Source organism: Pipra filicauda, unplaced genomic scaffold, assembly GCF_003945595.2.
Source record: "Pipra filicauda isolate LSUMZ 115617 unplaced genomic scaffold, ASM394559v2 scaffold137_size4652046_pilon, whole genome shotgun sequence".
In the NCBI taxonomy this organism is placed as follows: Eukaryota; Metazoa; Chordata; class Aves; order Passeriformes; family Pipridae; genus Pipra; species Pipra filicauda.
The window spans coordinates 2,583,545-2,597,917 of record NW_024103851.1 but is presented as its reverse complement, the minus strand read 5'-3'; the positions used below and the strand labels follow the sequence as shown (position 1 = coordinate 2,597,917).

The following is a 14,373-nucleotide window of genomic DNA, read 5'->3' as shown; positions in this document are numbered from 1 at the left end:
GTCTTAAAAAAAAAAGAAAAAGATGCATCAAGTCTCAATCTATATACAGCGAAAAGACAAGCTCAGCCTTTATATACTTCCTGGCATCATGCTGAACTTCTGTGTTGGAGCTTGTTAAAAAAAGAAAAGAACCAGTGTTAATTAGGGCAACAGTTTACTTAACTGATTTTGTGTGAAATAATTTTTATCCAATTCCTTGCATTGATTTGCCAAATTATTTTTTGTGGAGTGAGGATAGTCTTTCACCTGTTGGTTCTCTAATTACAGATGTGAACACAGAATGACACTGTGCCAAAAATCAATAACATAGTGTTTGGGCATCTTTCTGTCATTTGTGTCAATAAATGAGGGAATGAAGACACATCTGTTTCAGTAATGTAAATCCAAATTGCAGTTTAGTCTTTGCAAAATAAAGAGCAATAGGTTAATATTTTAAATTATTTTAAGCATATATAAGAAAGCCTTAAAGTCTTACTAGAAACTGTCACAAGTGGTGCATGCCACTTAGATAGTAAATAATTGATAGTAAAATATTACCAAATTATATATTTCTTCGCACTGGATCAGGGAACTTCCTTTGTACTGGAAGGCTGATGATTCTGGACTTGTGCTCCTGGATTTACATCCACATGGTCAACAAACTATCAGTTTCTTCAGACAGTGAACTGAGTTACTGTTAGTAAGTAACTGGAGTTTGTCAATGAAGTATGGTCTGTGTTATCCTTAGAGGAATAGCAATGCTTATTTTGTAGAGCTAAAAAAGCAGAATCAATCTTTGTAGTTTTCAACTTCTCATTCTTAGTGTCCTCATTATTTTTGAAATTATGCTAACTAGATGTTTCAATGCCCACTCCTCACACCCCCTGAAAAAACCCAAGCCCAACAACCCAAAAATACCACCACATTCAGCTCTGAGAGACTTCATTTTAAAGGTCAAAGGACAGATTTTTTTTTGTAATTTTTTTTTTTTTTGTAATGAAGAACATCTACTGTATCTACAGACTTTGAAAAGTAGTCTTAGCAGATGGGAACAGGACCACTTTGCTCTCTCCACTAAAAATGAACTGTCATGGTCAATACAAGTGAAGATAAATGGATACATTAACTGACCAGTTTTCAAATTAAAATGGGAATCACTTTCCATGTTATGCTTTGGTGTCAGGACTTCAATAAAATGGAAGACTGGAATGCACATTGGCATTTTTGCTTTTTAATGATGACTCTGAAATAACCTCAGCTTCATCTGTCTTGTAGAAAAGATATTGCACTGTATGTTGTGCAGATATGTTGTAGGAAGCTTCACTGGGTGTTTTCCATTACCACTGCTGCAGTCCATTGAAGCTCTGTCTGTGTTGCCATCCCTGGCTAGGTAAGCAGCAGTCCGGAGATAAAACTAAACCGAAGCTGGAAAGAAGTGGAGTAGATAACAGAAAGAGCTTGGATGGATATGATAAAGCAGTTTTTGCAGTGGGAGAACAATTCCCTGGAAAGGAATTTCTGTGTTTCAAAAGGTGATAGAGCAACATCAACATATGCTGGACTGCGAATAACTTTTTCGCCTCTAATTTTCACACAACCGTAGATCTTTCTGAAACTTGCAGGTAGTGCTCAGTGTATTAAAATAACTTACATTATGCTTGTACTGTATGTTATTAAGCAAGACATCAAAAAGGTTGCTTCACTGAGGTGGGAGGGAATGGAGCTTAGGGAGGAAAAACAATCTGAAAGTCAAGACGCCAGCTTAATCCTATAGTTAAAGAAACCCCAAACCTCACTGGATGTATACATGTCATGTTGTAACTTAGTGGAACAAAGCTTGCTGAGGACCTATCCCACTTCTCTGGAGCTTGCCTTGAACTGTGGCAAGTGTTCTCTCGCCTGTAAGGCCTAATTGTTGGGCTTACATCTTGAAACTTTATAAAATAATTGTAATAAAAAGATAAATATACATTTTACTTGTTTCCTCTCTACTAAGCAAAAGGAGCTTTGGCTTTTTATTTAACTGAACTTAAGTATTCCCTAGACTGCAACCCAGACAGAGCTCTACTGTCTAATTAGAAAACATTGAAGAAAACACACCTGACTGGGAAAGATAATGAAATGCTTTCGCTAATCCTGTTCCTCCAGATGAGCACAATCCACCACTTTAACAACATGAGTTCAACAATTAGCATAAACAAAGCGGTTTTTTTGTTGGTTTTTTTTTTAATCTTCTTTCTTTTCAGTATACCATTATAAACCAGTTAGAAAGAGCCTGTTTGGGGCAACTAGTGTTCCTGTTGTGGTAACTATCCTAAATGCTAAATTAAAGGCTACACTACATTGGCTAATAAAACAAACTCTCTTGGCTCAAGTAATGTTACCATGTTTATTAACTTTCCCTTATAGCGAAAGGTATAGGCAAAAAGGTATATTTATTGTCTTGTCACTGCCTTTGTTCTGTGAATGAGAGGAGAGGAAAGCTGTGGGAATGAACACGGAATTATTAAATAATCCCTAAATTACAGAAAGAAAGAAAGAAGTTGTACAGGATGTGAGGGGTAAAATTGAGACCACAATTGTTCTAGTTGAAATGCCATTCTTTGCTATGCTAGAAGCTGTAAAGCTTTGTGACCCTTTCTGTTGCTAGGGAGAGCAGCCCTTAGTCAGTATTTAGTGTCTTTTGTTGGCACCGACACAGATTAGCCACAGAAGACTGGTTAGTCTGTTATTTGGTGATGAACACAGAGACTGAGGTGGCTTGCTCATACTTGTCTTTGGAGTAATTTGCTAATTTTTCTCAGACGTAGCTGGAAGTGGGATCAGCAGGTTGGTATAGATCTCTCTGTGCCTAGTCTTGGTGACAGAAGATACAAATGTATGAAGGACTGAGAATTTTTTTTTTTTTTGTTGCCATTACATCAGATTCATAAAATTTGGATGGAGCAGGCAAATTAGCTCCTGGTTTGTGTCTTCTTTTTTTTTTTTTTTTTCATAAGTATGGAGTACTTGACTTTTCAGTTTGAGTATCCTGGAGTGCACTGTCTGTAAGAAACAGTTCTGAAGTGTCTGAGATCTTAGGTTCACCACCCAGAAATCAGCATAACCGATCTCAGCAGCTGCTGAAAATGTTTGCTCTAGGAAACGTGTTTTTTGTTTGGACTTTAGATTTTTTTAAATCTATTTTACATGTACTTACTTGCATAGTGAAGTGAGATAGCTATCCATGTATTTAGCCCAGTATTTACAAATTAAGGCAAACTGTCTGTTTTTATATGCCTGGCATCTGTAATGAGACCTTAAGACTGAGGGCTCTTGAAAAACTATTTTCAAAATAAATAGGTCATTTGCCTGACTCTGTTTAAAAATAGGAGTTTCCAATGCAGTCCTTCCTGGATAGGTCCTGGTGACAGTCATCCTGATCTAGTAATATTTGCAATACTGACACAATGAAAACACAGCGAAAGAACCATAAAAATAGCCATATTATATGATAATATAAACAGTGTTTAAAGTGGCTGGTCCTCTGTTTTAGGGAAGATAAGAGCTTCACATCCTTTCTCCTCTTGCCCTCCAAGTAGGGAATGTGGCCATGTGATTCTCTGGCTGCTCTGAACCCAGTTTTTCTGTTAAGACTCCATCAAAGAGGATACTGCTTTCTCAAGAGGGCAGAGATGAAGACCACAGTCTTTATTCCCTGGTGTCTTTAAAGAAGCCCTAATTTTGCACCAGGGATACACATGAGGCACCTTGTTTCCCTGGTGGAAGGTCAGCAGTTTTTTTGTATTCATGTACTCAGATTGAGAGCACCTTTCAGAAACAACTGCTGGTCTGTTGCATGTTACCATCCCTGTCATTTGGCTGGTACCTTTTAGCATCAAATGGCATGTAATATCAGAAACAAAATGTTCCTCTTTTTAAAACACAGAAGGGAAAATCCTCCTATCCTAGATGTTGCTAAGTTATCAACTCCTAAGAAGCATGAAGGTGCTGATAACACCAGAGATTAATTTTCTTTTGGTTAAATGACTACTTAATGAGGCTTTAACTCTTCATCTTTTGCCTGTGGGATCTCATACTACTATGCTGACTGAGATAGCCTTTTTCATACAAAGAATCCTCATCAGCAGGGAGAACTCATGCAGTTGCCAAGTCACTCTCCATCATATTCAAAAAGTCATGGCAATCAGATGAAGTCCCCAGTGACAGGAAAAAGGAAACATCACACTTGCAGCAGGGGGATTGGACTAGAAGATCTTTAAATGTTTCTTTCAACCCAAACCATTCTGTTGTTCTAACAAAGTAGATTCCTTTTCAGTGTGCCCATTATTATTTTTAATTTACACCTCCTACATTACCTTATTTTTGCTTATTGGCCTATCTGGAATAAATTTTCCTATTCCAGATTGTGGAACTAAAATCCATTGGGAGGAAAAAGCATCCAGCCTTACAGCAAGTGTAGTCAAATGGCTTGTGATCTCTAAGTCTGTCTCACAAGCCATTTTTGGGCCATTTTTTGCTCTTTTTCTGACTCAATCCTAAACAGAGCCAATGGATCTGAGTGGTCTCAGAGGATTATTACAGATTATTACAGACAGTTGTCATTCACATATTCTGAGCTGCTGAGGCTCCATTGCTGCCTTTATGTACACAAGTCTGACCATAGGAGGAAAGAACAGAGATTTAGTGTCCAATATCTAAGACAGGCATCTGTAAAACAATGACAGCTTACAGATGCCCATGTGTAGTGTTTGTGTTTATCGTATTAGTGTAAGATGCCTTGTGTTTTCCATTTCTAATAATAAAGAAAGAGATTGTTTGAAACTCATTTTATGGAGGGGCCAGAGTCATGCCTGAGATGTGGATGGCTTAAATAATAGATAATAAACTTAAAAGGTTAACTTTCTTCCCAGAACCTCAAAATGCTTTCTTGGGTTACGGTAGCAGAGAAGAAGGGATTTAGATGGGTATTTTAAAAAGGAGCAAGGCTGAATAAAGCAATGATCAGGATTGCTGTTACATTTTAAAATTACTATTGGTGGCACAGGATGGTGGTAGTTCAGCACAGCCACTCTCTTCAGAACGCAGCGACCTCTTTGGCTGTTTAAAGGAATGGTGCAGTTAAGGACGTGAACTTGAGTTGGGGTCAAATCTCTTCTCCAACAGTAACTGTTAAATCACTTCACCAAAATATTGCAGAAAAAGTGGGGTGGATATACTCTAGTAAAATCCGGTTAATAGAGAGAAATGTCTGCATTACGTTTCAAATGCAAGTATTGACTCTAAAAAATCTAGTGCTTCCATGATCCTGTTATTTTTCTACTTCTTTTACAAGGTATATTCCCCTCTTTCAGTGCCCCAAGTATTGTCTGCTCCTGAACCTTTGCAATAGCTGTTTTAGTCATTTCAAAGTTAGGTGCTTGTGCCGATTCTGTCTTTTGTGGAATATTATCCATTTGTTCAGCCACAGTTGTTATAAATAACGTAATAGTCCACACTGAGTACATGCAGTTGGCAGAGGAAAGAAGAGGAGCGATACTGGATTCTTTTATCCCAATTGCATGGCCATGCTGGTTCTGAATGAGTTGTGTATTTAAAATACTCCTCTGAGCAGGCAGTCAGCTTCACTAAAACCTTCCAGCTCCACATCTTTGAAGGCAGATTGTGAGGAATAAAGGGGAGCTGGGGGTGTTTAAGTCTATTACCCAGCTATAGGTATTTTTACATAAATTTTGGAGAGGGTCTTGAGTTTTTGTAAGCTCTGCCAGCAGCTTCACTGTCCCCAAACTGACAGAAGTTAACAAAGTATGTAGAATCTATGATGCCCTTAATATACTGGCACAATCCATCCTGTACCCTTCTCCAGGCTGTCCCTGCATGGACTCAATCATCAAGTCCATTTATAGTTTTTGGTGAGTTTTGTATTCATTACACATTCATGTGCAGGAGTTGAAATGTATATCCATCTTTCACTTAACATGTTTTAAATAATAGATAGTTTAGGAGTGGCTTGAGCCAAGTTGAATCTTCTACTTTGCTTGAAGTTGGACCTAACTTGATGGTAGTTTTCTAGGTCCTTTTGGAGACTTTTTGGAACGATAAATCTGGGGATTGTGAATCTGTAAAGAGGAAGACAGTTGTAAATAGGAACCATTTTGTAGGTTGTTCTTTTTCTTGTTTATCAAGCCCAAGACTGAGCATGTCAGGCTCTAGCTTGGCATGCTTGAAGGATCAGGTTTAGACATGCTCAGAGATGACTGTACAGGCAAATCAAACCTAGTGATAATTTAGCCATGTTCTTGGCATATAAAACTACATCTCTGCTCACAGAAATTGCAGTGTTTGATGTGGGTAGACCTAAGAATTGGAAGAGGAGACGAGGCGTTTGCTTCTGCATTGTGTTCAGTTATACACAAAGAAAGCATTGTTTTTCCTAAAACACTTTGCATGGAACCTTATGTGTAATTGCAGTACTGTGGGAAATATGCTTTTACAGGTTTTCTGTAACCTTAATTTTTTTTTTTTTAATTTCATTTTCTTATCAGGTTTTAGGTAGGATACCAAATACCCCCTCTAGTGGCTGATACTTCAGTAAAGGTGTTTTGCTTTTTTGGGACAATTATAACAGATGAATAGCACATCAGGACTACTTGACTGCTAAAGCACATTGATTTACAGACTAACTCTTCATGAGAGAGAGGCTGGCCTATCTCATTCTTGAGTTTTGTGTTGCCCAGTAACATGAAAAATACTGAGCTCTAAAGTTAGGAGTGAATAACCTCAATTGTTAATCTTCATTCAAAAGCTTCTCCTTTTCCCTAGTCTTGAGCAATGTCTGACATTGGTAGATTTCCAAAATGTAATATGAATGGAGAGAAACCATTGCATTTTTCAGGCCTTACTGTGGAGTTGTAGACTTGATAAAATGACAGAGGTGTTAGAGCATGATTTTTAAAAATAGAACGTTATGCAAAACTTTATCAATTTCCTAAGTTGTCTCAATCTAGTTATTAAAAAAACCCACTTTATCTTACTCTCAATTTATTTTAGAAGGGTGAAAACATTTTTTACTGCTGGATAGAGGATGAGAAAGCTAAAAAAGTATGCTTGTCTGACTAGCTGAATTTTGTGTATATTGTCTGCTCTGAAGAGAGTATGGGGCAGGACTCTGGTGTTATGAGTTGCTATCATACTAACGATGCTGGCAGAGGATTTCATCAGCCATGGTAAGCAATATCTTTATGGTGACTGCAGCGTGTAGCAAGAGTGCTTTTTTTGTTTGGGGAATTCTCAAAATAGGTCAGCCTGTTACAGATCTGGGATGCAGTGACCTTTAGTGGACCGGAAGATAGGTATCATCTATTGGGCTGAGTCCATAAAGATATTAATGGAACATACTTGTAGCGGGATATGTGTTTTGTTCTTGTGCCTACTAATATTACAGTAAACAGCAAGAGCTCTTATTTCTTAATGGGCTCGTAGGAGTATTCTCATTGAGATCAATGGGATTACTTGCGATTAAAGCTAAGCATGCATATAATTCCTTTTAGGTTTCGAGTTTCAGATTAATTTAACAGCAAGAGAAGAGAAAGAAGAAATCTCTTTTTGTGTTATGCATTATAGGGCATTGTTTTATATAGATATTTGAATACTAACTTTAGTTACAGTCATATTTTCTAGATGTCTGTTCTGTGTGGGATTTCCTACAGAGAAGAAGAGAGGTTGTAGTAATACCTACTTCTTACATTGCACTTATTGTCAGTAGGTCTGAGAATGCTCTACAGAGAGAGAGGTTTCTGCTGTTCTGGAACTGGGAGGACTGATGAGGAAAGGGGGTGTGATTTGCTTGCTTTAGGTCACCCAGTAAACTTCTCGGATAAAGTAAGAATACAGCCTGGAAATATGGGTTTCCTGCATCTGCCCAGCACAGCTCTGCGTTCTTTAGGCCCTCTGAAGAAGTAAGAGCTTGTAGAAAGGAGTGCAGTAATTGGCAGGAAAATTCAGGGGCAGATGTAATAATTGAGAAAATATTTCAGAACATTTTTCTGTAATTGTTTATCATCACTTCCAGTTGTATTACAACAAAAGGTTGGAAGCCTCTTTGGCATTAGAGTTTACCTGCAAAGTACTTGTGAATCTATCAGGTGATGTAGAGAAGCCTCTTCTCTCAGTAGGTGATACAGCAAAAACAAAATGAGCAGCATAAAGGAGGGAAGGAAATGGGCTGAGATTCTCGGGCATGTCTCAGCTCCCTGCCCTCATGATTAGCTCTGAGTAAAGTTTCCCCGGAAATGCAGGTATGGATAAGTAGTCCTCCAGTCATTGTTTTTACCAGAATATGAAAAGCTCTCAAAAAAAAAAAAAAAAAAAAAAAAGTGTAAGAGTCAGGACAAAACAATAATATCTTTGTATGAAATAGATGTTCAAGCAGAGTCTCAGTTATTAGTGTTCAGACACTTAGCTGTGCAGACACTTTACGCTGGGGGCTTTATTGCTCTACAGGGAAGCCAGGAAACATGGTTCATGGTCCACAGGGACCTGGCAGAGTTCAACTTTGTGATAGCTCGAGTGTTTTATGTGGGTGTTAAATCAAAAAAAGTGGTGGAGGATGTGTCTCATGCCTTTTTTTTTTTTTTTTTTTGCCTTTTTGAGTTAGAACTGTTTTTAGCTTTACAGGGGTTATTTTCTCAGGCACAGATTGGGACTGTAGCAATAATATTGTTTGATCTCATGGAAAATTAGGATCTGAAAATTGTTGATATCTCCAAAACATAGCTCATTGTCCTGAATAGACTTTACTCCAAAGTAATTAGCTTGTTGCTTGTTAAAACACTCTTCTCTTCTTCTATCACTGGCTTTCAAAAAATGTTATAGCACATTAAAGCCTGAAATAAATTTTGGGGGTGTTTTTTTGTCTCTCTTTGTTTTAGGCATGTGCTAATTAGCCACATACAAGCAGCCTTTTGGTTAAAAAGTAGCTGTGATGAGGCTGCAGTTATGTGCAATTGTTTATTTAGCCACCAAAAGTTTCACGAGACTTTCTGAAATTCTCTCCAGAATAGTTCCTGGAAAATTACCATTATAAGTAAGGGTTTGCTTTTTTTTTTAAGGGAATATTTTTATAAAATAAAAAGTGGAGTCCTTCATGTCTTCCTCTTAATTTTCAGGTGCCCCAAAGCAGGCTCAGTTCTTTCTTGGATAGTTTCAGCCTTAGCAGTGTAGGTATATCAAAATGTAATTTGACTCTCAGTTTTAAACAAAATGAGCCTGCCTGACCTATCTCAAAAGTGTTATTTGCCTTTGTTTTTCCTCTGCATACTAGCAACCAAATCTGAACCACAAAGGGTGAATACAGACAAGAGAACAGGATGAAATGGTCATTCATACCCATGCATGTCCCTCACAGAACTTCTGTTTCAGTCCTCCACAGGGTAGAATATATCACATATTAAAACCAGATCTTCAGGTTATTCTTTCAGTACTTCTCATGGTGTTATATTACTTTCATGAGATGGTTTTGCTTCAATTATGGAGTTGCAGGCTGTGGAAAGCAGCCCTACTGAGATGGGAGTCAGAACCACTGCAGACTCTGGAGTTAGCAGATTTAGCTTGCAGAACTATGTTCTAACAAAAGTTTTCCTTCTACTCAGATATTAATGCTGGAGACAGCGTATCTGGTACAAGTGCAGTCCTTTATTATCAACGATCCACTGTGTAGACTAAAGGTGCTTGTTTGGCAGCTGTAACACAGCATCTGGCCATATCTCAATATAACTATATCAACTTCAGCTTTGGCAGCCAGGGAAAACTGTAATTTAATTGGTGAACCTGCATAAAAATGTGAAACAATGCACGTGTATTGTTCAAATGGCATTTAAAATGGGGGAAGAAAAGTCCCCTCTGGCTCTTTCCACAGTGATGCCAGTCAGGATGAGAGACTTTTCCACCGGCAAACCTGTGTAAGAGTTGGTGCCTTAAAGTTATAACTCATTCAGCAGAGCCTGTGTGCCTGCCAAGAGACTGTGGCCTCGGTTTTGATAGCCTGAAAGATGGGCAGGAGAGATGAAGAGGTGCTGGCAAGCATTGACATTTAAGACTGTAACAAACAGCTTTCAAGGAAAATGTACATGGTTGCTCTACAACTTCTAAGTGCTGCTGTTTTCCTCTGAAATGTGGAAACTGTAAATGGTCTTGTCAGGTTTTCAAGTCAAATTCTGACTTTATGTTCAATTAATGTTTTGAAGAGAATTAACGAAGAGTGTTGGGGGTTGCCTTCCTGTCTGTCTCTTTCTTGCAGAACACTTTACTTTTCTCTTTCTGTATTGCAGCAAACACAGAGCAAAAACAATCCAGCATTTTGGCATTCAAACAATAATTTTCTTTGCCTTCATTTTTGCTTTGCCTTTTTCTTCAAGTCCTGCCTTTAGTGAGGATTCGTGAGGCCCGTGCTGGGTCTACTTCCAGCAGGTCCTTCAGTACATGCAGAGGTTAAAGTGCCTAAATGGTTTCCTGCAGAACAAAGGGTATTTATGCGTCTGAATAGGCTGCTAAATTGGAGCATTTGTGAATTTTTTCACACAAAAACCTCAACACTAACAGAAGCCACTCTGTTCAGCTTCTGCTTTCCCTGCTCCAGGCAGATGTTTCTTGCTAAGAGTAGACAATGAGAGTAAGATGTGATGGCACAGGCTGTATCATGTACCAGCAACCTTGAGTACAGTATCTTCCACTTCTCTGGGTATTTGAAATCAGTGAGTTAGATCTGAAAGGAACTTCAAATTTTCAGCTTGTTGACTTTACAGTGACTGCTGCTGTCTGTCTGGTGTTCCCCTGAAAATTTCTGTTGAGGTTCTGCAACCCTCATCTCGGAGTTTCACTGCGGTAACAGAGAAAACATTTTGGAGGATGTTAATCCACAAGGCTATTCAAAGGGAGCTCCGGAAAACTTCCTCAGTCCAGCCTGGTTTATATTAGAAGAAAAATCAGGCGGAATCCAACAGCCTGAAAGGGGCAAGACTTCGTATGACCCCTGGTCAGTATTTAGGCTGAAAACATATTTCCAGTCAGCACATACACGCAGAACACACATGTACGCCATGTATATGCGTATGTACATGGTCAGTCACAAATCACAGAGCACTCACAGAAACACAGACAGCACCAGCAGTCTCATCTTGTCCCCTTTCTGACTGAGCAAGCTGAAGGTCTGCTAAGTGAGAATATGTAAGTGAGAATATATGTGTATAAGGTGGATCCCTCCAGCAGCCAGGCTCAAACACTCATGGTTCAACTTTTGACTATGCAAAAGTGAACTAACCTTGACAACAGTTTTTTCACATTAAGTACTCATCTGTGAGGTTTCTGTTACTCTTAAGATATGTGTGGCACTTGAAGTAACACACGTAAAAAGACCCAGATGGCAGTGCTTCAGGAAAGCCTCCTGCATCAGTGTTATTTGTGACATGAACTACATGTTATTATATGTGACATGAACTACAAAATATTTTGATTTCTGATGTGAGTCACTCATTCATATCCGTGGGAACAAGACTGTGAAAACTGCAGGGAAAATGCATGAGGCTTACTGAAATTCTTTATATATCATGAGAGAAGGTACCTGTTCTCATTCTGTAATGTCTAAGTATGCCATGAAAAATTTTATTGAAAAAGAAATTGTTCTTAAGTTCTGCCTTTTATCTTGCCTCTCCACGGACTTTGCATTGCCTTAGTGATGTTGCACAAAACAGAGGTAAGCCTCACTTCCCTTAAGCTTACCTCAGTAAGTGTAAACAGTTCTGAGATGTAGAGGCTGAAGTCCCAGTGTGATTGCATGGGGAGGAACACGCTTGCTGGGTGCCTGATCCCTTTGGACATACTCCGTTGTTTGCTTTGCTGCTGAATATTCTTGTTTCATTGCTAAATTTTGCAAGAATATTTGGGCATGGAGCAATTTATTTTTTTTTTTTACTTCGGAGTAGCCTAGATCTACTGCAGGAAATACACAGCAGAAGCACAGAAAGCTCAAGAGCAGAGGAGTGATGGGACAATGATATATCGGTGTAGGATAAATGATCCTCTTCAGCTGAATGCCTTTCTCATCTCTGTGTCATGCAGGGCTCGTCTGCATTGGTAAGAGGAGCCACTTGTGCTGGCTGTCAGTGGGGAAAAGCTCCCACTGCATTCGGCAGCCTCCTTTCCCCCTATCCCACTTCAGAGGGCACCCCAGCGAAGCTGGCAGGCCTGCCTGCAACCTGGCCAGGGCGAGTCTTGCTGGGGTGTGGGATGCATTCCCCACTCACAGTGTGTGAGCACTGCTTTTGGACACTGGCTGATGTACTGTTATATCACTTATGGTACTTTTTTTTTTCAGTATGATGGGAGCCAAAGTCCAGCAGCCTTGAAAATGCCTCTGAAATCTTTTTTGTCAAAGCTTTAGTCGAGGTCACTGATAGTAAGAAAAAAGCATGAAAGGCAGGCACAGCAGTTTATGATTTGGGCTTCCTACTTCCTCTTTTTTTTTCTTGAAAGATAACTGTAGCTGTTATCCTCATGTAAAGGTTTGAAATAAGGAGTAAATTTTTATATATTCATCAGATGAGTATTCTCTATTCTGCTCTTACCTGGTTTGTAACAGTTCTGAAAAACATCTAATTTACTTTTCTCCCTGAGCAGCTGCAGATTTTGTTGTGTGAGCAAAATAAAGGTAATAAAAAGTGGCAGCAGGGATGCAAACATAGCAATTTTTCTCTTAGCGATGTGTATAAGCAATTGTTCTGTAATATACATTTAGTAGCTGTCTCTTTCAGTATGGATACGGTATTAGCCTCCAAACCCTTAACCACCCTTGACTTGGACCAAATGGCTGGTTGCTATGGCAACAGGTTGCATAGTAACAGGTTTTGTTCTTAGTATGAAATAATCTTGCTTATCTTAAATATTACTTTTGAGGAGGTCAGAAGGTGTTCATCAGATGAAGCTAGGAAAGTTTTTTTTCAAAAGAGAGGCAAAAATATTGATATTCAGCAACCTGAGCATCTACAGAGAGATGTTCTTTGTTCACTGAAGAAGGTAGTCAGCTCCCCCACTTTATCCACTTTGTTGAAGCAGAGGTCAGCAGCTTACCAGCAAAAAAAAGCAGTTCTTGGAAATGAGATGACTGTAGGAGGTTCAGTGGAATTTGTTTGCTGTATGACTCCCAATCCTGCTGAAGGCGACAGGCAAATATTAACAGCTTAACACTCTACTAACCTTGGAAATTTCTGAACTTAACTCCTGTTTTCAAACTGTGCTACTTCTAGATTCTGCTGACCTGGTCCTGATGCACACTTGGAGCTCTTTATGGATATAAATTTTAAAGAATTGCAACCATATACTTCAAAATAGCAGGTATTTGGGCTTTTTGATGGCTCTACTTGGCAAGTTCTAATGGAAGACTGCCCTGGGGGGCCAGAGAGGCTGAGGTTGATCTACAGGGATGATCTCCCCAGAGCACAGGTGCCTGACTTCAGTGTGCTGGAAGCAGAGACAAGCATGGCAGAAAGCTGGCATGGATCAGCAGGGTTCTCCTGACTGCCCTCCAACACAAAACCCGAAGGCTTTCACTAGTAAGTTTTGTCCACAGACCTCCAGGTTTTCTGAATCTACTAACAGACTCTATGGGAATGTTACATTACTCACAGTAGAGGAAGATGGTGGTATAGCTCTTGGATGTACAGCAACCCCTGGCAGCAGACATAGTACATCCAAGAGTGCTAGGGACTTGCTTGATATCCCTATGAAGCCATTTGGTGATCAGGGAGGATCCTGATGGCTGGAAAGGGTAAGTATTGTGTTCATCTTCAATACTGTTAAATGTGTTTATTAACCACCTGCACAATAGCCTGGAGTGTGGCTTTGGTAAGTGTGTACCTTTGGTAAGTCTGTGGATGAAATCCAGCTGGAGGGAGTGGTCAATACATCAGAGGGGCTTGGGCAGACAGGAACATCATGATGTTCAGCAAAGGCAAATGTAGAATAGCCCCCTTTTGTATTAGGGAGGGGTTTGAGACATACTGAAACCTGAAAACCATACACCGTTAAAAGCTTAACAAAAACCAATATTTATTACTAAGAGGTGGCCAACAAAACGAACAAACCCAAAAGGGAGGAAGGAAGAGAGAAATAAGCCCCCAGCACGACCTCCCCAGTTACCCAGCTGTTTCCCATAAAGTTATCTTACCGACCTAGCATGCCTATAATTACCCATAGCAGAAGCTGCATCCTTGGAGAGTCAGTAAGTTCACAAATGGGCAGGCGTCCCCGCCAAAAGGCAACGTTGTCCTTGGTGTGAAGATTAGCTCCTCTCCAAGAAAGCACTATCTACTTTTATACAATTAACTGAGTGACCACAACCTC

At 39.4% G+C, this 14,373-nt stretch overlaps 1 protein-coding gene across 4 annotated transcripts in view; it reads left to right on the top strand.

Annotated features, from left to right (window-relative positions):
- BLVRA (biliverdin reductase A) overlaps positions 1–14,373 on the top strand; it is a 38,384-nt gene that overhangs the window by 6,382 nt on the left and 17,629 nt on the right. The window contains exon 2 of one of the 4 annotated variants that reach the window (XM_039378398.1): positions 13,278–13,583. The exons of 2 other annotated variants lie outside the window; for them this stretch is intronic. Coding sequence is in view for 1 of the 2 variants with exons in the window: in XM_039378397.1 (XP_039234331.1) it covers positions 11,711–11,728 (18 nt within the window). In the remaining variant the exon portion in view is untranslated. Of the gene's footprint in view, positions 1–11,696; positions 11,729–13,277; positions 13,584–14,373 lie in introns of those variants that run through there. One more of the 4 variants, XM_039378397.1, reaches the window with a different exon arrangement.